General features: G+C 45.9%; 1 protein-coding gene across 1 annotated transcript in view; it reads left to right on the top strand.

The window, feature by feature from the left end:
• Window positions 1–4,740: 4,740 nt before the first annotated feature.
• Window positions 4,741–22,598, top strand: part of MTMR8 (myotubularin related protein 8) — a 36,733-nt gene continuing 18,875 nt past the window's right edge. Inside the window, exons 1-7 of the mRNA XM_044305577.1 lie at window positions 4,741–4,843; window positions 5,978–6,100; window positions 8,880–9,042; window positions 9,430–9,587; window positions 12,894–13,022; window positions 16,220–16,354; window positions 18,022–18,154. Coding sequence (XP_044161512.1) covers window positions 4,820–4,843; window positions 5,978–6,100; window positions 8,880–9,042; window positions 9,430–9,587; window positions 12,894–13,022; window positions 16,220–16,354; window positions 18,022–18,154 — 865 coding nt within the window. The 5' untranslated portion in view covers window positions 4,741–4,819. The remainder of the gene's footprint in view (window positions 4,844–5,977; window positions 6,101–8,879; window positions 9,043–9,429; window positions 9,588–12,893; window positions 13,023–16,219; window positions 16,355–18,021; window positions 18,155–22,598) is intronic.

A 22,598-nucleotide genomic window follows, 5' to 3' on the forward strand; every position in this document is an offset into this window, starting at 1 on the left:
ACGTGTTTGCAGGCATGCATGGATATATATGCATACGTCTCAACCCTTCCTCAACAGTCACTTATGCATGTGTAATCCCAGATGTGCAGTATATGAGAGGGTTTTTTCACCCCAGTATGCCAAAGCTGTATTTATGACCTAAATGTAACAGTCACTTATGCATGTGTAATCCCAGATGTGCAATATATTAGAGGCTTTTTTCACCCCAGTAACCAAAAAGCGGTATTTCTGTCCTAAATGTGACAGTCACTTATGCTTGTCTAATCCCAGATGAGCAGTTTATAAGAGGGTTTTTTGACACTAACCAAAAAGCTGTATTTCTGTCCTAAATGTGACAGTCACTTATACACGTGTAATCACAGATGTGCAGTATATTAGAGGCTTTTTTCACCCTAACCAAAAAGCTGTATTTCTGTCCTAAATGTGACAGTTATTTATGCTTGTCTAATCCCAGATGTGCAGTATATTAGAGGGTTTTTTCACCCCAGTATGCCAAAGCTGTATTTCTGGACCTGCAGATAGCCTATGCTGGTGCACTATCGTTGCATAAAATGGCTGCCGATCAGGTATTGATATTGATGAAATGAAGAAAAAAAAGTTCGTTTTCCGCAGTAGTTGGCTCAGGGCAGGCTTAAAAAAAATTGTGCACTGCACCCACAAAACACTTTTTCTGTAGATCGCTGAGTACATAAACCAGTTCTTGATAAGATCGCTCCCTGATCTCTCCCTCACAGCAGCTGCAGCCTCTCCCTACACTAATCCGAGCAGAGTGACGGGCAGTGCTAAGTGACTCCAGCTTAAATAGAGGCTGGGTCACATGCTGTAGTTGGCCAATCACAGCCATGCCAATAGTAGGCATGGCTGTGATGGCCTTTTGGGGCAAGTAGTATGACGCTTGTTGATTGGCTGCTTTGCAGCCTTTCAAAAAGCTCCATGAAAATCGCCAAATCCGAACCCGAACTTTTACGTAAATGTTCGGGTCCGGGTGCCGAAAAACCTAAAGTTCGGTACGAAACCAAACTTTACAGTTCGGGTTCGCTCAACTCTAGTCAAGTAGAATGTAGTGTAGGTTAGTGGAGGGTCAAAGGGACCATGTCCAATGCCAGAAACACCAGACTACTAAAAACTATGAAGAACCAGGAAGGAAAGGTCTAACAATTGAAGAACTTCCTCCTGAAGACAGACTGAAACCAGGCAGTTACAGACAGGTCCCTGTGGGATAGCTGATCACTAAAAGAGGTGAGGAAGAAGTTCCTGAAGTGGCAGCAGAGCAAAGGTAAGTTCTCCAGTGCTCTGGAGTTTACAAATATAACACAGGACTCATGGAAAGACTTAAATCTCAGAGACAGGAATCAATACTATATCCGCAGTGAATTGAAGCAGTAGGCCTAGGGCAGTGATGGCGAACCTTTAATAGACCGAGCGCCCAAACTGCAACTCAAAACCCACTTATTTATCACAAAGTGCCAACACGGCAATTTAACCTGAATACTACAGTCCAATATCTTCCACGTACTTTATCATTTAGCTATAATAGCCTGCCTACATTCAGTGCGCTGCCTGTGCTGTTCATAGTGCTCCCTGATGAATGGCAGGAAAAGTCTAAGGCATATTCGTCCACCATAGACTTTTTCCAGGGCGCAGGTGCCCACAGATAGGGCTCTGAGTGCCGCCTCTGGCACCCGTGCCATAGGTTCGCCACCACTGGCCTAGGGCAATCTCCCTAGTCCCTATTAAATACCCCAGAACATTATTTTCTAGTGGCCGTTCAAGTAGGGGACGCTCACGGCCAAAGACTTCCAATCTCGAACTAGCTATTGAGAGAAAAGAAAGGATCCCAAAGAATGTGCCCAATAACACCTTTACCCTCTAGCGCATTTTAGGAGGACGAATTGCAGATTGTAAATCTGTCAGACAGGACACTCACAGAGGTAAAGACTAGTATTTTAAAAAGGGGCCTTTCCTTTGTCCCTACCCATGTTTTTGATTTATTTGGTTGGGTGAAAGACCTTATCAGTGGACTCCTGTCTATGTTTATTCAAGGCAAATTCGGCTAGAGACAAGAACGAGGACCAGTCATCCTGGTTCTCGGCAACAAAACACCTCAAATAGGTCTCCAGGTTTTGGTTAGTGCGCTCTGTCTGACCATTCGACTGGGGATGAAAAGCCGAAGAAAAAGACAGTTGAATTCCCAGACGAGAGCAGAACACCCTCCAAAACCTAGAAACAAATTGCGTCCCCCTATCAGACACCACATCAGAGGGAATGCCATGTAGTTTTTACAATGTTATCGATAAAAACCTGAGCGAGAGTTTTGGCATTGGGCAAGCTAGGCAACGATACAAAGTGGGCCATCTTACTGAAGCGGTCCACTACCACCAAAATCACAGTTTTCCCAGAGGAATTCTGTAAATCCGTAATAAAGTCTATGGACAAATGCGTCCAAGGACGACACGGGATGGATAAAGGAAGAAGGGATCCTGAAGGCCGAGTGTGAGCCACCTTCACGCGTGCACAGGTCTCACAAGCTGTCACATAACCCTTCACACCCTTGCGCAACCCTGGCCACCAGAATCTCCAGGAATAAGATCTATGGTGGATTTGCTTCCAGGATGTCCCGCAAGGACCGTATCATGGTTATAAGGGAAAATAATAGCATTCTTAATACAGAATGCAAAGTAAATTAGGGATGGAGGGGTTAAAAAAATTAAATAAAAATTTTACTCCCCTCATCCACTTGTTCGCGCTGCCTGGCTCTTCTTCTTTCTTCTACTTTGATGACCTGGGAGGAAAAGGACCTTTGGTGATGTCACTGCGCTCATCACATGGTCCATCACCATGAAGAAGAATGAAGACGAGGCAGCGCGAACAAGTGGATGAGGTGAGTTTGATTATTATTATTATTTTTTAACCCCTCCATCCCTAATTTACTATGCATTCTGTATTAAGAATGCTATTATTTCCCTTATGACCATGTTATAAGGGAAAATAATAAAGATCGGGTCCCCATCCCAATCGTCACCTTAGCAACCATGCGTGAAAATTGCACCGCATCCGCACTTGCTTCGGATGCTTGCGATTTTCACACAGTCCCATTTACTTCTATGGGGCCTGCGTTGTGTGAAAAACGCACAATATAGAGCATGCTGCGATTTTCACGCAACGCACAAGTGATGCGTGAAAATCACCGCTCATGTGCACAGCCCCATAGAAATGAATGGGTCTGGATTCAGTGCGGGTGCAATGCGTTCACCTCACGCATTGCATCCGCGCGGGAAAACTCACCCGTGTCAAAGAGGCATTAGGCCTTTCACACGGGCGTCGCGGGTGAGGGCCGGATGTGTTTAGGATGCTTTGCGGGAAACCCGCACGAGTATGCACGCAATTGCAGTCAGTTTTGTTCCGATGTTCAGTTTTTTCCGTGCGAGTGCAATGCATTTTGCACTCGCGTGACAAAAAACTGAATGTGGTATCCAGACCCGAACCTGGACTTCTTCACTGAAGTTGAGGTTTGGGTTAGGTGTTGTGTAGATTTTATTATTTTCCCTTATAGCATGGTTATAAAGGAAAATAATAGCATTCTGAATACAGAATGCTTACTAAAATGTGGCTTTAGGGGTTAAAAAATAATAAAAACATAACTCACCTCATCCACTTGTTCGCGCAGCCGGCATCGTCTTCTTTCTTCTTCTTTCAGGACCTGCAAAAGGACCTTTGATGACGTAATCGCTCTCACCACGTGGTGGCGACAGCGCAGGTCCTGCTGAATGAAGATAGAAGGATCTTCTATCTTCATTCAGCAGGACCTGCTCTGACGTCACCACGTGGTGAGCGCAATTATGTCATCAAAGGTCCTTTTGCAGGTCCTGAAAGAAGAAGAAAGAAGACGATGCCGTCAGCGCGAACAAGCGGATGAGGCGAGTTAATTATATATATTTTTAACCCCTCACGGCACATTTTAGTAAGCATTCTGTAGTCAGAATGCTATTATTTTCCTTTATAACCATGTTATAAGGGAAAATAATACAGTGAATACACTTTAATGGGGTCCGGGGTTGCTCATCCCTATCATCTCCTAGCAACCTTGCATGAAAATGGCATTGCATCCGCACTTGCTTGCGATTTTCACACATCCCCACTCATTTCTATGGGGCCTGCGTTGCATGAAAAACGCTGAATATAGAACAAGCTGCGATTCTCACGCAACGCACAAGTGATGCGTGAAAATCACCGCTCATCTCCACAGCCCTATTGAAGTGAACGGGTCCGGATTCAGTGCGGGTGCAATGCGTTCACCTCACGCATTGCACCCGCGCAGAATTCTCGCCCATGTGAAAGGGGCTTTATGCTTGCAGACCTAATACACTGCTATACAGCCCCTAGTAGTAGTACATGGGGGAAAACAATGTAAAAAAAGAAACATAAATGTCTAAAAATATATAAAACGGAAAAAAAACCTTTCCCATTATAAGTTGGTGTATTACTTAAAAAGCAAAAAATATTAAAACAATGCACAGGTAACAGCAAAAAAGAAATCAGATGAGCCGCTGTGGTAAGACTACGGCGTGCACTACACTATGTACATGGCACAGGCGCCCTCTGCACCTGCACCGTCCGCCACCAGGAGCAGCGCCGTTCCTGTCTCCATGGTAACGCACTGGCATACGGGAAGTTCGCCTGGTTCGCGGCTGTCGCGAGTTTTTGTTGTGGTCGTGACGTGAGGTCAGCTGACTAGGAGGAGGCCGGCCCGGCAGGGAGATGGGGCGACAGCGGGAGGGGCGTGGGGCTATATAGGGTGAGGAGCCCGGGACGGACGACCATGGAGCACATCTCCACCCCAAAGGTGAGGGGGCGCTTGTGGCTGGCACGTGACGTGCCCGTGGGGTGCGGCGTGTGCCCCCTGTCTGTGGAGGCGATGTGATAAAGTTACGTCCTGCTGCCTGGCTGTGGCACTGTGTGCAGGGCTCTGTCATCAGCCTGGCAGGTGGGCAGTAGTGATGCCCCTTCCATAGTGTGGTGATCTGCCATTAAAGGGCAGGCGGTTATCAAGGGTGCCCATGCTGTACCAGTAATGAGTCTAGTCATTCACTTGCTAGGTGCTTTTCTTCATAAAAAAAGGGGGGTTATCAAAATAGACAATCCCTTTAAGATGATAAGCTGATGTTACTATTGCAGGTTTTCTAGGTAACATTTACCACCCTGGCGATGAATGAAGCTGGCACAATGCCCGCACAGTCTGCCCAAACTGGAACTCTTCCCCTATGGACTGCTCTAAACCTGAAATCAACATTTATCGCTCTTCTTGTTAATGAGATAAGGAGATAAATGGAACGTATCCTAGAAAACCTGTACTGAGAGCTTATTTTTTTAGGGGGAGGGGGACAGGGGCACTTTTAGATTCTTTGAGTGTTCCTAGATCAGACTACTGTACAGCGGGTAGTCTGAACAAGCAGGGGCTGCTGTAAGAATTGAGCTCAGAAAACAGGTAGATTTTGAACACACCTTTGTAGTCCTTCATATGCTTTAGGGCTCATGCACAAGAACGTATTTTCTTAACTTGTCTGTTCCATTTTTTTTAATTTTATTTGCGGACCATATATGGAACCATTCATTTCAAGGGGGCCGCAAAAAAAACGGAAGTTACTCCATGTGCATTCCGTTTCCGTATGTCAGTGTTTACGTTCTGCAAAAAAATAGCATTATGGACAAGGATAAGACTGTTCTATTAGGGGCCAGCTGTTCCTTTCTGCAAAATACGGAATGCACACGGACGTCATCTGTATTTTTTTGCGGATCCGTTTTTTGCAGAACGCAAAATCCATACGGTCGTGTGCATGAGGCCTTATACAGGGACGTGTGGACCCGGCCTGCAGAAGAAGAAGGGGCTGAGACCCCACCATGGTGGCTCAGGATGTGGGTGCTGTATGGTATCTGTGTGCCCTGCACTTCTCCTTTATTGTCTTCCTCTTATTTTTAGGTGGAGAATGTAAAGTTATTGGACAGATACACAAACAAGAAACCTGCCAACGGTACCCTGTACCTGACTGCCACCCACCTCATCTATGTTGATGCTGCTTCTGGTGTACGCAAGGAAACCTGGGTATGTACATAGACTGAAAGGGAGTCAAATGGAAATATTTTTTCACTTCAGCAAATGGCATTAATTATGTAGAAAAAGTTATTACAAGGCACTTACTAATGAATTGTGATTGTCCATATTGTCTCCTTTGCTGGCTGGATTCATTTTTCCTGCACATTATACACTTCTTGTTTCCATGGTTACGACCACCCTGCAATCCAGCAGCGGTGGTCGTGCTTGCACACTATAGAAAAAAGGTGACCGGGACCATGGGTGCCCACATTTATTTTATAGTATGCAGGCATGCCCACCACTGATGGATTGCAGGGTGGTCGTATCCATGGAAATAAACAGTGTATAATGTAGGGTTGTTTCGATACCAAAATTTTGATTCGGTTTCGATACCATAAAAAAGTATTGCGATATTCGATACCACTCGAAAAAAAAATAAAGCACCAAAAAAAGCTGCGGGCATTCCGCATTTTATGGAACGTCCGGCCAATAATAGAACAGTCCATTCCTATCTTTTGGGGGGACAAGGTGACAAAAAAAAATGGCGAATCGCGTATTTTTTATTATTTTTTATTTTATTTATTTTTTCTGTTATGATTATGACGTTCACCACATAGGAGATTTTTAAAATATTTTAATAGTTTGGACTTTTCAGACGAGGCGATATGTAATATGTTTATTTATTGTTTATATATTTTATATGTAAAATTGGGAAAGGGGGTGATTTATACTTAATATTTTGGTGTTTTTTACTTTTTATTAACTATTCCCCCCCTTAGGGGCCAGAAGCTGGGATCTTTTAATCCCTTGTCCTATTCACCCCAATAGAGCTCTATTAGGGTGAATAGTACTTCACACTGTCCCTGCTGCCCTGTGCTTAGTGCACACAGCAGCAGGGAGATTACCATGGCAGCCAGGGCTTCAGTAGCGTCCTGGCTGCCATGGTAACTGATCGGAGCCCTAGGATTACACTGCTGGGGCTCCGAATGGAAGCTACCGCTGCACTACCAATGAGGAGGAGGGGACCCTGTGGCCATTGCCACCAATCATTTTAGTACTGGGGGGGGGGGGCGCACTACACCACCAAGGATAATATAATTAACATTTAATACAGGAGGCAGGTGAGGCACCTGAGGGGTTAACTGCCGCTCATCGCAGCTTCCCACCAGCACCCGCCTCCTGGATTTGTATTAAACATTTCGGCTCCATTTACACGTCCGCAAATGGGTCCGGATCCGTAACGGGTGCGGACCCATTTGCGGAGCACGGCCCTGATCTTCCGGTCCGCAGCTCCGCAAAAGATAGAACATGTCCTATTCTTGTCCGTAGCTGCAGACAAGAATAGGCATTTCTATAAGGGGTGCCGGCCGGGTGTGTTGCAGATCTGCAATTTGCGGGTCCGCAACACACCACGGACGTGTGAATGGAGCCTAAATTTCATTGGTGACGCAGTGCGCCCCCCCCCTCTCTCCTCATTGGTGGCAGCGGCACAGGGGGAGGGAGAGACTGCTTCTTTCTCCCCTGTGCTGCTGAGGAGAACACTGGGCTCTCTGACAGCAGCGCGCTCATGTTCTGTGATACTGGACTGCGCAATAGCGAAGCCTAGTATCGAAAAAAAAAAGGCAAATCCTGGTATCGAGGTCGATACCGGGCAAAGTATCGATTGGGTATCGAAAATTTGATACCCGAAACAACCCTAGTATAATGTGATAGAAAAATAAATCCAGCCAGGAAAGGAGGCAGTATGGACAATCACAATACATTAGTAAGTGCTTTGTGTTAACTTTCTCTACATAATAAATGCCACTTGCTGGAGTGACAAAACCCCTTTAAATGTAGTTAAAGGGATTGTCAGGTTTTGTGAGGAGCCTTGACAACTATGGCTACTTTCACACTAGCGTTCGATCGGATCCGTTCTGAACGGATCCGCTCATATTAATGCAGACGGTGGCTCGGTTCAGAACGGATCCGTCTGCATTATAACTTAGAAAAAATTTCTAAGTGTGAAAGCAGCCTGAGCGGATCCGTTCAGACTTTACATTGAAAGTCAATGGGGGATGGATCCGCTTGAAGATTGAGCCATATGGTGTCATCTTTAAGCGGATCCGTCCCCATTGACTTACATTGTAAGTCGGAACGGATCCGCTCGCCTCCGCACGGCCAGGCGGACACCCGAACGCTGCTTGCAGCGTTCAGGTGTCCGCTCACTGAGCGCTGGCAGGCGGATGCGTTCTCAGTGGATCCGCCTCCACTGAGAATGCATTAGGGCCAGACGGCTGTGTTCAGGGCCGCTTGTGAGCCCCTTCAAACGGAGCTCACGAGCGGACACCTGAACCCAGGTGTGAAAGGAGCCTAAAACTGCTGCAGCCAATTGCTGGCCTTAGCAGTGCACCTGAAGAGGCCAGTGATTGGCTGCAGCAGTCACATGTTGTCGACATGATATCACCACTGCAGCCTGATAAATAGAACCAGATCTGTCAGGTAAGTACTTGCCACTTCTTAATCGCAGGCTGGTCCCAAGAGTTGTTCAGCTTCCTCACATCTGTCTTGGAGCCTCCATCGCAAATTCTATCAAAAACAGTGGAGATATAGTCCTGAGTCCAGAGCTTTATTTCTCCAGTACAAAGTGGGCTCCCAAACAGACCCCAATATAGCCAGTGTGATCTTTGGGGTCCGTTAGGTGTCTGTACGGTATATTGTCATTTATTGTTGTGGATCTGCAGGACCATTGCAGTCATGATGTTCCTTCAGCTTTTGTAATCCTGAATTGTCATGTCCCGTCCCCCAGATTGCCCACCACCACATTGCCTCTGTTGAGAAACAGCCGCTCAGCACAACCGGTTGTCCATTAATCATTCACTGCAAAAATTTTCGAGTGGCTCATTTTGTCATCCTGCGGGAACGGGATTGTCACGAGGTGCATTCTTCACTGCTCAAGCTATCGCAGCCAGGTACTTTCCTTTGGTATTTGGGGTAACCAGTGCATGCAAAAATAATCTAAGTTTCCTATATTGTCTTTGGACTCCTAACTCATCAATGTACCGCCAGACTGTCAGACCTTCTGGATTATTGGACATATGATGGTGACATGAAACGTCAGGCATAATACGTGATGTTCGGGTACCACGATGGGCATCAGTCGTGCATACGTTCTACAGGCAGCCGCTGAGTGCAGACCCCCTATGGGTCTAATAAACCTAGCAGCATCCGACCTCTGTGATGCTGGGACTTTGGGTCGTTGCGTCGGCCGTCCGGTTGGACTCTGCAGTAGAAGGAATAGTAGGTTATTATACAATTTGCACTGTGGAATTGTAATGGTTGTTTCTGTGTTTTGTCAGTAAAATATGAAGACTTGTACGCCTTCTCCTACAATCCAAAGTTCGCTCAAGACGAGCGCCTTATGGAGTGGAAGTTAATTGACCTGAAACTGGAATACACGCGGATGGGGATCCCCAACACCTATTGGGTGCTAAGTGACATCAATAAAGACTTCAAGGTGTGTAGTCATGGGTAATGGGATATCATATGCATCTCATGTGAGTATTCAGCCTGCACTTCTCAGTGGACAGTACCGCATGGCAAGTCGGATTGGAGGGACGCGGCATTGAGGGAAGCTGTCACATTGAACATGCAGTGCAATCTGCAGATATGTTAGTGAGCGGATTGATACCTAGTTTTGTATGAATACTGAGTTAGCTGTCAAACACTGATAGCACCCCCTGCTGGACTCCTAACCCCAGGATGAGCTGGAATTTCAATGAAAGAATTAAAGGGGTTGCCCGGGTTCAGAGCTGAACCCGGACATACCCTTATTTTCCCCCAGGCAGCCCCCCTGACTTGAGCATCTCATGCTAGATTGCGCAGGGCACGGGCTCTTTTGTTTATCATAACACACTGCCGGGCGGAAGCTTCCGCCCGGCAGTGTGTTTGGTGACGTCACCGGCTCTGATGGGCGGGCTTTAGCGCTGCTCTAGCCGTTTTACTGGCTAGGGAAGCGTAAAAGCCCGCCCATCAGTGCCGGTGACGTCACCGGGCTTCCTGGCAGCCCCACGGAGAGCCCAGGTCCGTCACCAGAAATCCTAGAAATGCCTTTGCCCTGAGCGATTTAGCGCAGGGCAAAGGAGAGCATCTGCGCATGAACTGCTCCGATGCTCAAGTCAGGGGGGCTGCCTGGGTAAAAATGGGGATACCCCTTTAATCCTGTCCAACAAAACTACATATCCATCTGCCTTATAACATGATGCAGATTAGACTGCCCTTCATATGGTATACAGACTAATGTAAAACATGGTATATGGCTGTACAGTTTAGGCAGAGCTGTAAAAGGTTTGACTGTCACACAGGAAAAGGGCAATTGGCATCTTTAGTGTTATCTTATCTGTTATCCTAACGTTAGAGCAGATGAGGTTTAGGACTGTATTACACTGGCATATGAGCCTTCCGATGGTCAGGAAGTAAGCATTCCTCCCCAACAATCGCCTGCTCGTCATTGGAGATCACTGTAATCTCCTCCACAGTATGGGGAGGAGCGATCGCTAACGTCATCGCTCGTCCCCATACAGAATCCTTATTTGCTGGCACCAGGAGCGCGATTAGACGCCACAATCTGTTACCAGCAAATGTTGTTTTTTGTGCCTCCATAAAAGATACCATTGTTAGTTTATCGGGTAATCTGTAGCATGACTTTTTTTATTTATTTTTTTGTGTGCATCCATTGTAACAATGCCTATTGTCAGCATAACAGAGAAGAATAGGACATCTTCCATCATTTTTGCTGGGCTACAGAACGGACATGGGTGTGCTGTCCGCATTTTTTTGTGGACCCATTGAAAGGAATGAATCCACATCCTGTCCGCCGAAAACGACCGAAAATACAGTTGTGTGAATGGTGCCTGGCCAGAATGCCCCTTTAACCATCCTCCTGTGTATAAGTAGAAGACTAACCAGTAGGGCAATGACGAAAGAGCTGCTTTCCTTTCCAGCCAAGACAGAATAATTATACAGTGCAGATCCCTAAACTGCTTTTTATCAGGTAATGACTCCGCACGGACTGAAGGAAGCAATCTTTAGTAAGAGGGAGGCCGGACACCCATGTCTGGGAGTAATCTGAAGGAAGAATTACAAGGTTGTGTCTCCACAATGGTACCTTTTATCTGCAGCACAGACAACTTGTGGCAATCATACCATCGTATCTGCTTCTCCCATTCGGGATTTTAAGATTGCAGCTTAGTTGAGACAACTGGCAGCCATCATGTTAAAAGCACATTGTATCACCCACGTTCAGACAGGTGCAGTATTGTGGCCACAGCAGAAATGGAATTTGTGGCCTGTTATAGTGTACATCTGTCTGTCTGTAAGGCTAATACTGTGTGTATATACTATATTACAAAGGTATGTGTTACATGACTATACCATCATAGGAAAACTGCCCTATTTTACTATAACCCATGCCTGTAGGGGCCTGTAACCCATTTTGGTGTTTTTCTCATATGGCGGTAGTTGTGTGTTGTCCATGTTAGGGCTCATGCACACAAATGTATTTTCTTTCGTGTCTGTTCCTATTTTATTTTTTATTTTTGTGGACCATATGTGGAACCTTTTCATTTCAATGGGTCAACAAAAAAAGTGTGTATTCCCTTTCTGCGTGTCCGTTCCCCCAAAAAATTTAACATGTCCTTTTATTGTCTTCATAACGGACAAGTATAGTACTGTTCTATTAGGTGCCAACTGTTCCATTCTGCAAAATTCGGAGTGCACACAGACCTCATCTGTATATTTTGCAGACCACAAAATGCATATGGTCGTGTGCATGAGCCCTTAGGCCTAGTCCACACTTCAGTGATTTTTAAACCAAAAGAAGGAATGGAGCCTCCAATGATAAGGTAGAATAGAAAAATCTGCACTCGTTCTGTGTTTTGGAGCCACACCTTGTTTTGGCTGAAAATCACTGATGGAAATCGCTGACCAAACACTGAAGTGTGATCTAGGCCTTGGGCTAGTTCACATCACTTTTTAGCTTTCTGTTCTTCTGATCCTGTTGCATCAGTTGTCATCTGTTTGAGCCATTTCTGTCTAAGATCCATTTTTTTAGACTGGAAAAAAAGTCCTGCATGCAGGACTTTTTTTTTCTTTTTCAGTTTAAAGAAACGGATCTGAGACGGAAATTGACAAAACGGATGCCAGCTGATGCAACAGCGTCCATCTTTGACAGTATCCTGATTTTATTTTTTTCTTCTTCTGATGGATCAGAAGAATGGAAAGTTAAACTGTGATGTGAACTCAGCCTTACTGGTTTTGGGGTCTTTTGTATCATAATATTTTTTAAAGACCTTTAGGGGACCTGCACATATTGTGAATCCAGCGCAGATTTCATGCAGAACATCCCCATTGACTGCAATGGGGAGGTTACTTTCTACATGAAAACTGCATGAATAATTGCTGATGCGGATGTAACATAGAACCGCATAAAAATCAGAGAAAAAAAAGAAATTCAAAAAAAATCGACCCCTCTACTGCTGCTCCCTTGCTTGCTCCCATGCCCGTCTGTGTACAGCCCAGTCTCCTGAGATGACGTCTTGTCCCATGTGCATACCGCAGCCTATGATTGGATTTGATTTCGGATTTGCAGTTACAGATTTCCCTTGTGGAATTGCTGAGGAACGTTTCTACAGCAGTTCCACAACCTGTGCGGGTACCCTCAAAGGTGAATGCAGCCATTCAGCACATGTGACCTGTATTTAGCTGATCTTGAGATAACTGTGAATTGTTCTGCTTCCTCTTACAATGTGAAATGCTTTTGCAGGTGTGCAGTACCTACCCAACCTGCCTGGTTGTACCTAAAGAAGCCTCTGAATCCACAATTATTGGAAGCTCAAAGTTCCGGAGCAGGGAGCGGTTTCCCGTGCTATCGTACTATTACAAAGACAACAATGTGAGTCACATGCGCTGAAAACACTGACACCCGCTGTTATGTGTGGAGCTTCTTACAAAAGGAAGCTAGATTTCCTGACTGATAACATGGGAAGCTGATATGGGTAACGTCTTCACTGTCAGTTAACACTTCCAGATAAATAGACACCAAATGCTCTTCTTTTAAAGACGACTACAATGCAGCTGTTTGGCCATACACATAAGATTAAAGTCGGCTGTATGGCAGATTTTGACCATTAGTCGTAATAGTACAACATAAAAATTCAAGGCACTATAAAAGAGTAAATACATGGTTGTCACATTATTACGACCACTTAATACTATCAACGTCGGCAGCGTGTAGCTCGCGAAGGAAGTCGCATGTCATGAGCCGGCTTGGTGGTATATATGGCGTGTGATAGGCTGTCTGCACACATATCCCTGGTTACAGTCATCTGTAACGTGCCACTATGGGGAAAAGTGTATCATGAGTGGACAAATGGCACCTTAAGCGATGTGGAAACTGGAGCACCATGTACAATTGATATGGTAGGTGACCGTCGGCTATGAAGGTGCACGGGGGCGAATTGACATACTACTATGGAGCAGCTCACTGCCAAAATGTACCAGGGGACTAGCAGGCATGTGTCTAAAAAAATAAAAATGGTTTAGTGAACCCTATTGCCTATGGGGTTCTGCAGCAGATGGATGGTGACTCTGTTAACAGAGGTGAATTGAAAAGATCTTGACTAAGGCTACTTTCACACTGGCGTTTTGGCTTTCCGTTCAGGGCTCTCGCAAGCCATCCAAAACGGATCAGTTTTGCCCTAATGCTTTCTGAATGGAAAAGGATCCGCTCAGAATACATCAGTTTGCCTCCGTTCAGTCTCCATTACGCTTTGGAGGCGGACACCAAAACACTGCTTGTAGTGTTTTACTGTCCGCCTGACAAAACTGGCCAAACGGATCCGTTCTGACACACAATATAAGTCAATGGGGACAGATCTGTTTTCTATGACACAATCTGGCACAATAGAAAACGGATCCGTCCTCAATTGACTTTCAATGGTGTTCAAGACGGATCCGTCTTGGCTATGTTAAAGATAATACAAACGGATCCGTTCTGAACGGATGCAGATGTTTGTATTATATGACGGATCAGCACCAAACGCAAGTGTGAAAGTAGCCTAAGGCCTCTTTCACACAAGTGTCATATTTTTGGCCCGGATAAGATGCGGATGCATCGCGGGAAAATGCACAATTTTTCCGCGTGAGTGCAAAAAATTGTAATGCGTTTTGCATGCGCGTGAGAAAAATCGGCATGTTTGGTACCCAAACCCGAACTTCTTCACAGAAGTACGGGCTTGGGATCAGTGCACTGTAGATTGTATTATTTTCCCTTATAACATGGTTATAAGAGAAAATAATGGCATTCTTAATACAGAATGCATAGTACAATAGGGCTGAAGGGGTTAAAATAATAATAATAATAATTTAACTCCCCTTAATCCACTTGTTCGCGCAGCCCGCCTTCTCTTCTTTCTTCTTCTTTGAGCAATAGGACCTTTGATGGCGTCACTGCCCTCATCACATGGTCAATCACATGATCTTTTACCATGGTGATGGATCATGTGACGGACCATGTGATGAGCGTAGTGACGTCACCACAGGTCCTTTCCTGTGCAAAGCAAAGATGAAGACAGAAGAGATGCCGGGCAGCACGAACAAGTGGATGAGTTAAATTTTTTTATAATTTTTTTTTAACCCCTCCAGCCCTAATGTACTGAGCATTCTGTATTAAGAATGCAATTATTTTCCCTTATAACCATGTGAAACCGTGAGTGAAAATCGCACAGCATCCGCACTTGCGGATGCTTGCGATTTTCATGCAGCCCATTCACTTCTATGGGGCCTGCGTTGCATGGAAAACGCACAAAGAGGAGCATGCTGCGATTTTCACACAACGCACAAGTGATGTGTGAAAATCACCGCTCATCTGCACAGCCCCATAGAAATTAATGGGTCCGGATTCAGCGCGGGTGCAATGCGTTCACCTCACGCATCGTACCCGCGCAGAAATCTTGCCCGTCTGAAAGGGGCCTAAGACTTCCAGGTACTACCCTGGCCCCCTAACTCCCCAGACTTGAACCCAACTGAGCATCTGTGGGACCACCTCAATCATCATACTTGCACTATGGATCCTACTCCATGCTCCCTCTAGCAGCTGTAGGATGCACTGCAGTCAGCATGTCTCCAGATATCTGTGACAACCTACCAGGACCTTATGGAGTCACTCTGGATATTTACTGGTGGTCATAATGTGATTCGACTGTGTATGAGGGTCCATTCACACGTCCGAAAGTGTTTTGTGGTTCGCAAAACAATGACGCCAGCCATGTGCGTTCCGCATTTTGAGGACTGCTCATGGCTGGCACTTTAATAGAAATGCCTTTTCTTGTCCGTGTCTGCAGATAAGAATAGGACATGTTCTATTTTTTGCGGAACGGAAGTTCGGATGCGGACAGCACACTGTGTGCTGTCCGCATCTTTTCCATCCCCATTGAAAAATTAATAGGTCCGGATCTGTTCCACAATGTTGCGGAATGGATCCAGATCCATTTTGCGGACGTGTGAATGGACCCTTAGCAAATGTGTATTGATGGAGACCATCAAAGCAAACTGGAAGGGAAAGAGTGAGAAGCTATAGTGTCTGCAGAGCGAATTGGACTTCTCATTTATTGGAGGTGTATTATCTATAGTCCTAATTCTCTTTGTTCTACCACAGCAGATGTCCTGCAGCCGGCGGTGTATCTGTTGAGTGACTTTGTAGAACCACGAGGAAGTCTGTAACTTAGAACAAACAATGTAATTTCACGCCACAATCTGAGATCCTTACATTCTCACAAATCACCGCCCCATAACTTGTGACTACCATTGCTGTCTGATCAAAGTTCATGCAGGAAGAATTCACTTATTCTACAAAGTTTAACTTTTTATAACCACATAATAACCTAATGGCTAAAGAAAAAGTGCAACCTATAGAGAAAGGCAGATTCATCTCAAATCATGTGTGTTATTATATATCTTATTTTGAATCGTAAAGTTACAGTAGTGCAAAACATTACCCACATCCACAGTTGTGAACCACACACAACTACAGAAAATATGTAACCGTAGCGGTATTTCATATCTTAGATCTGTGTTTTTTCTGCTTTCTAGGCTGTTATTTGCAGATGCAGTCAGCCACTGTCTGGCTTTAGTACTCGCTGTGTGGAGGATGAGAAGATGCTTGAGATAATCAGCAAAGCCAATCCTGGCAGCCCCTTCATGTATGTTGTAGACACAAGGCCCAAGGTATCACATGCAGAGATTGGGTCATGGTTGGGATGTACTCTCTTATCTTACCTCTTTTCTGCAAGATTAAATTCTAAATGTAAATTCATACCTGAACATTTGCACTACTTTGTTTTCTTTGTCCGTTTCGTTCTTACATTTTGACAAATATGTATACTGAATATATGCAAATAATTTAAAGTATAACACATGCAGTCCTTTAAAGAGTATATATAAGAAACTGTGTAATATATCTTTATCAGAAAGATTCTTCTTTCTCCTCTTACCAGGTTCCTCTTCTGCTCCTCCCTCCTTTTCACTAATTCTCAATTCACTGTTTAAATCCATCTTCAGTGAAGACGGGTTGCCTGCTCACTGAAGGATCAGATTACATAAAAGTTTATGGAGAGGGAAAAGGGAGGGGGTGCTGGAGACAGGCAGAGGTGAAACTGTCACAGAGACTGCTGCTGATTTGTAAGTCATTTACTATCTGAAAGGGGTTGACTCACCTACGACATTGGTGTCCTCCATTCATTTCAGTGGAAGTGCCGAATACAGCCGAGTGGCGTGCTCAGCTGTGTTCGGTGTTTCTATAAAAAATGAATGAAGAGTGCACTTTGCAAGCCTGGCCACCTCTCCATTCACTTCTATGGAACTGCTGGTAATTGCTCGGCTATTTTCGGCACTTTCATAGCAGCTGCAATCCATTTCTCATGTGCGGTGCGTTCTTCACTTTTGAAGTTCTGTTCTAGAGATAGGTGCGGGTACCAAAGATAAGACCCGCACCTATCTGACACTGTTGGCATATCCTAGCGATATGCCACCAATGTCTCAGGTAAGGCAACCCCTTTAATCTAAATTGCACAATACTGCTCTGTAGTGTCCTCCATTACTGCTTCTGAGGTTGTGCTTCAGAGGGTTAGGGAGCAGGATCCCCCTGTTTATCCATGTCCTGTGTATGGGCAGGCATAAAACTGACAATCAAAGACAGATTGCACAGGGGAAAACTGATTTTCGAGTATTCCCTGCCTTAAAAATATGTGCAGGACAAGCCCTTAAAGTGAGTGTCGGAGGACGCAGAGAGATCAGGGAGAATTCATATGCAGGTAGTTTATCAGTTCTGGGACCCAGTAGTGCCAGCGTTTCTACTAGTGGATGATCCTTCCCCCTTTTTTTTTATAGTAAAAATAAATTAAACCTTTTTTAAAAAGAAAAAAATGTGTTTTCACTCTGAAATAAAATATTAACATTTCAAATGAAAATAGTAGAATCGCTCCCAGCTGTTGGCAGACTTGTGTTCTTGCCTACAGAAATCTTGTTTTCTGTAGTATTTGCATATTTTCTATATAGGCAGTAGAATCGTGTGTTCTGATAGTTTGCAGTTAGATGCCAGAGGAATCCATTGAGCACGATGCTGTGATCCCAGTGTTAAAGGGGTTCTATACTTTGTAATTACTTGCTCTTGTATAAATGAGCATAGAAAGATGACCATTCACTGCTGTCCCCAAACCTGAGATGGCAGAGAGAGTGGCTTTGTTAGTCTGTGAACTGTCCTGTGTGGACATGGGGGTGGAAATAGCACATTTGTACACCTACCTCCAAGAGCTCCACTCTAGGACTGCAGGGTGTAATTACTGAAATATTGTGGAATGGACTTTTCATGACACGACTTGAATTTTTCCCAACAGTTGAATGCCATGGCAAACCGAGCAGCAGGGAAGGGCTATGAAAATGAAGACCACTATCCCAACATCCACTTCCAGTTTATTGGAATTGAGAACATCCATGTTATGCGGGGAAGTCTGCAAAAGCTCTTAGAAGGTATGCCCATACATAAACAACACTTTGTCTGTCTAACCGACACATGGTTTTAGCATTAAATACCATATTTTTTGCTTCATAAGGCACACTTTTAGAGGAGGGAAAATAAGAAGAAAAAAAAAGTTTTTTTGTTAGACCTCAGATCAGACCATGAAGCTTCATTACATTTCAGATTACACTCCCAGTCTTTATCAAACCTCAGCTCAGACAGCTCTTCCTGCACTCGCCGCTCCCTGGTCTTCTGCCGACACTGCACGTCGCACGGCGTCAGATCATAGTGCACCTCTACGTACTCTATGTCCGGACGCTATACGCAGGGCCGAAGAGCTGCGAGTACAGCCAGGGCTAGCAGCACTACACCGACCACTCCCCACAGCTCATGCATACTAATTACCACTTCAATAATGAATGTGCTCATTAGTATTCCCTTTCTAAAATATACAGTAATTTTCCCCACTTTTGGAGGGCGTCTTATAAAGCGCGTCTTATGAAGCGCAAATTGCGGTAAAAGTAACATATCAGTATTTGAGTACACAAATAAGAGTGCTGTCTCACATGAAGTTGCAAGCAACTACAAACTTCATCTGCCACCGAGGAAGTGTAGCATCACACGCTGGTCTGGCCAGTATAGGGCTGTGCCAACCAGAACACCCGATGCTGTTTAACTGAGAAACCTAAATTACATAATGTAGAGTTTTTGCCTCCTGCTGAAACATTGTAGGAGATTTTGATTAGGTGGGGATGAGTCTAAGTGGGGTCTGTATATTCTAGGGTAAATTGTTACTGTAGGATAGAAGTATTCTTCTTTTCGAAATTGACATTACAATCATATGTTAATGTTTTTGTGCCAGTCCAGACCAGACAGTGGGTTGACACTGCAATTATACACTTTGTAGCAGTAATTTGATAGTTGTACAAGTATAGAAGTAAAATTCTACTGCTGACCCTATACGTTTGCTGTAAATAAAATATAATGGAACTGCGACTCCTTAAAACTGCTGACAGTGCTATATACATGTTGGGTAGAGCAGGTCAAGCATACCTAGATATATGGCCATGCAGATTGCACCACTGAGAGCTCAAAACTGCTGACATACTGCCTTTAAAGAGAAGCTGCACTTTCCAAAAACTTTTGGTGTGCCGTAGGAACATATTAAAGGTTTTGATTGCTGGACTGGCTCAATAGGAAGTCTTTGAGGCCGTCTTCAGTCCATCTTTATTAGCAAGGAGAGAGACAGCAGATCAGCTGAGCACTTCTCACTTCTCATATTAAAGGGGTTGGCCACCCTAAGTATCAAAAATCCAAAGTGCCCTAGACAATAGCCAAAACCATGACATGTGCTGGCTATATATCAGTGTACAGGGGGTCACGGATCTCTATCTGCAGTGGGGAGGGGGTCACACATCACCATATACAGAGTGCAGGAAGGAGAGGACATTTATAGATGGTGAGACTAGTGACTGCTGCGGCTATTACTGACTTCAGCCATACTGACAGCTCACAAGGGGTTAAAGCTCCTGAACTGTTGGTCTGGCTGTAATATCATGTCTGTGATACAAACACAGAGCAGAGGGGCTATAATCAGGACAGGCACTGGGATTGCTCACAGGGTTGAGCGAACCCAAACTGCAAAGTTCAGGTTCGTACTGAACTTTGCGAGTTCGGGTACCCGGACTTTTTCACTGAACATGGTTATAACGGAAAGTAATAAAGTGAAGTTCTGGTCCCCATTGACCTCAATGGGGTCCGGGTTCGGGCTAATGTTCGGGTCCCGAACTTCCATGGATTCGCTCATCCCTAATCCACAGCGCTCCCCTGGCTCTGCTACATTATTACATGTTGGCAGGATCCTCTCAGTACAGGGGAAACAGAGGGGGCAGAGCCTGCAGTTAGATCAGCCATCACAGCTTCCCCTCAGTCTCCCTTCCTCCTGCAAAAGTTTCTTTATTTCAGCTTTTAACAAGTGTCCCTGCTGAGCGCCTCCAGCCCTGCACAGCCAGGAGTGCCAGTGACAGAAGGAAAGCTCCTCTGAAACAAGCAGGGTGCTTTAGGACCCAGACAGTAGCACACTCCTTCAGGCATGGATGAGGTAGCTCCTCCATAGCAGGCAGCTGTGAGAGCAGGACAGGAGGTGGCGTGGCTGCCAATAGCAGGAAACCAGGCAGATCTGCCTAAGAAAATACAGTTGGAAGAAAAAGTATGTGAACCCTTTGGAATGATATGGATTTCTGCACAAATTGGTCATGAAATGTGATCTGATCTTCATCTAAGTCACAACAATAGACAATCACAGTCTGCTTAAACTAATAACACACAAAGAATTAAATGTTACCATGTTTTTATTGAACACACCATATAAACATTCACAGTGCAGGTGGAAAAAGTATGTGAACCCCTAGACTAATGACATCTCAAAGAGCTAATTGGAGTGAGGTGTCAGCCAACTGGAGGTAGGGTTGGACGATATCAAAAATATTCAGACGATAACGATATTAAAAAATTTATCGCGATAACGATATATATCGCGATAAATACCCGTTTAAAAGAAAAAAAAACACAAGGAGACGTTATACTGTATGGGGGGCCACAAGGAGACGTTATACTGTATCGGGGGCCACAAGGAGACGTTATACTGTATGGGGGGCCACAAGGAGACGTTATACTGTATGGGGGGCCACAAGGAGACGTTGCACTGTATGGGGGCAGCCACAAGGAGACGTTATACTGTATGGGGGCAGCCACAAGGAGACGTTATACTGTATGGGGGGCCACAAGGAGGCGTTATACTGTATGGGGGGCCACAAGGAGACGTTATACTGTATGGGGGGCCACAAGGAGACGATTGCACTGTATGGGGGCCACAAGGAGGCGTTGCACTGTATAGGGGGCCACAAGGAGGCGTTACACTGTATAGGGGGCCACAAGGAGGCGTTGCAGTGTATGGGGGCCACAAGGAGGCGTTACACTGTATGGGGGGCCACAAGGAGACGTTATACTGTATGGGGGGCCACAAGGAGGCGTTACACTGTATGGGGGGCCACAAGGAGGCGTTATACTGTATGGGGGGCCACAAGGAGACGTTGCACTGTATAGGGGGCCACAAGGAGGCGTTGCACTGTATAGGGGGCCACAAGGAGGCGTTACACTGTATAGGGGGCCACAAGGAGGCGTTGCATTGTATGGGGGCCACAAGGAGGCGTTACACTGTATGGGGGGCCACAAGGAGACGTTATACTGTATGGGGGGCCACAAGGAGACGTTATACTGTATGGGGGGCCACAAGGAGACGTTATACTGTATGGGGGGCCACAAGGAGACGTTATACTGTATGGGGGGCCACAAGGAGACGTTGCACTGTATGGGGGCAGCCACAAGGAGACGTTATACTGTATGGGGGCAGCCACAAGGAGACGTTATACTGTATGGGGGGCCACAAGGAGGCGTTAGACTGTATGGGGGGCCACAAGGAGACGTTATACTGTATGGGGGGCCACAAGGAGACGTTGCACTGTATGGGGGCCACAAGGAGGCGTTGCACTGTATAGGGGGCCACAAGGAGGCGTTACACTGTATAGGGGGCCACAAGGAGGCGTTGCACTGTATGGGGGCCACAAGGAGGCGTTACACTGTATGGGGGGCCACAAGGAGGCGTTACACTGTATGGGGGGCCACAAGGAGGCGTTACACTGTATGGGGGGCCACAAGGAGGCGTTACACTGTATGGGGGGCCACAAGGAGGCGTTGCACTGTATGGGGGGCCACAAGGAGGCGTTGCACTGTATGGGGGGCCACAAGGAGGCGTTGCACTGTATGGGGGGCCACAAGGTGGCGTTGCACTGTATGGGGGCACAAGTGTTGCACTGTATGGGGGCCACAAGAAGGCGTTGCACTGTATGGGGTGCCACAAGGAGGCGTTGCACTGTATGGGGGGCCACAAGGAGGCGTTGCACTGTATGGGGGGCCACAAGGAGGCGTTGCACTGTATGGGGGGCCACAAGGAGGCGTTGCACTGTATGGGGGGACCACAAGGAGCGTTATAATAAGGTCTTATGGGAGCGAGGAGGAGGGAGAGCCGGGGCGGCCGCTGCGGGAAGTAGTAATTTTATAACTTTGTCATCAGACAGAACGCACTAGTGAAGCAGCCGCAGGAAAAGTCTCTCCAGAGACAGTACTCACACAGTACTCACACGGCGCCCGGCACTGGTGGGTGACGACGGTGATTATGTCAGATGGTGGGTGGAGACTTGACTAAGGGAGGCGGAGCAAGAAGGAGGCAGGCCAGGAGCGAGAGGAAGAGCAAGGTGCAGGGGCGGGCGGTAAGTGATCAGTCAGTTCCTGAAGGCGAGTTGGTAGAAGCGGGCGGACGCACGTTTAGAAGAGGTCAGCGCTCAATGTGCGCTGACCTCTTTGATGACGTCACAAAATACCGCGGTATTTAGGAAA

The sequence above is a fragment of the Bufo gargarizans genome, chromosome 9, assembly GCF_014858855.1.
Source record: "Bufo gargarizans isolate SCDJY-AF-19 chromosome 9, ASM1485885v1, whole genome shotgun sequence".
Taxonomy (NCBI): Eukaryota; Metazoa; Chordata; class Amphibia; order Anura; family Bufonidae; genus Bufo; species Bufo gargarizans.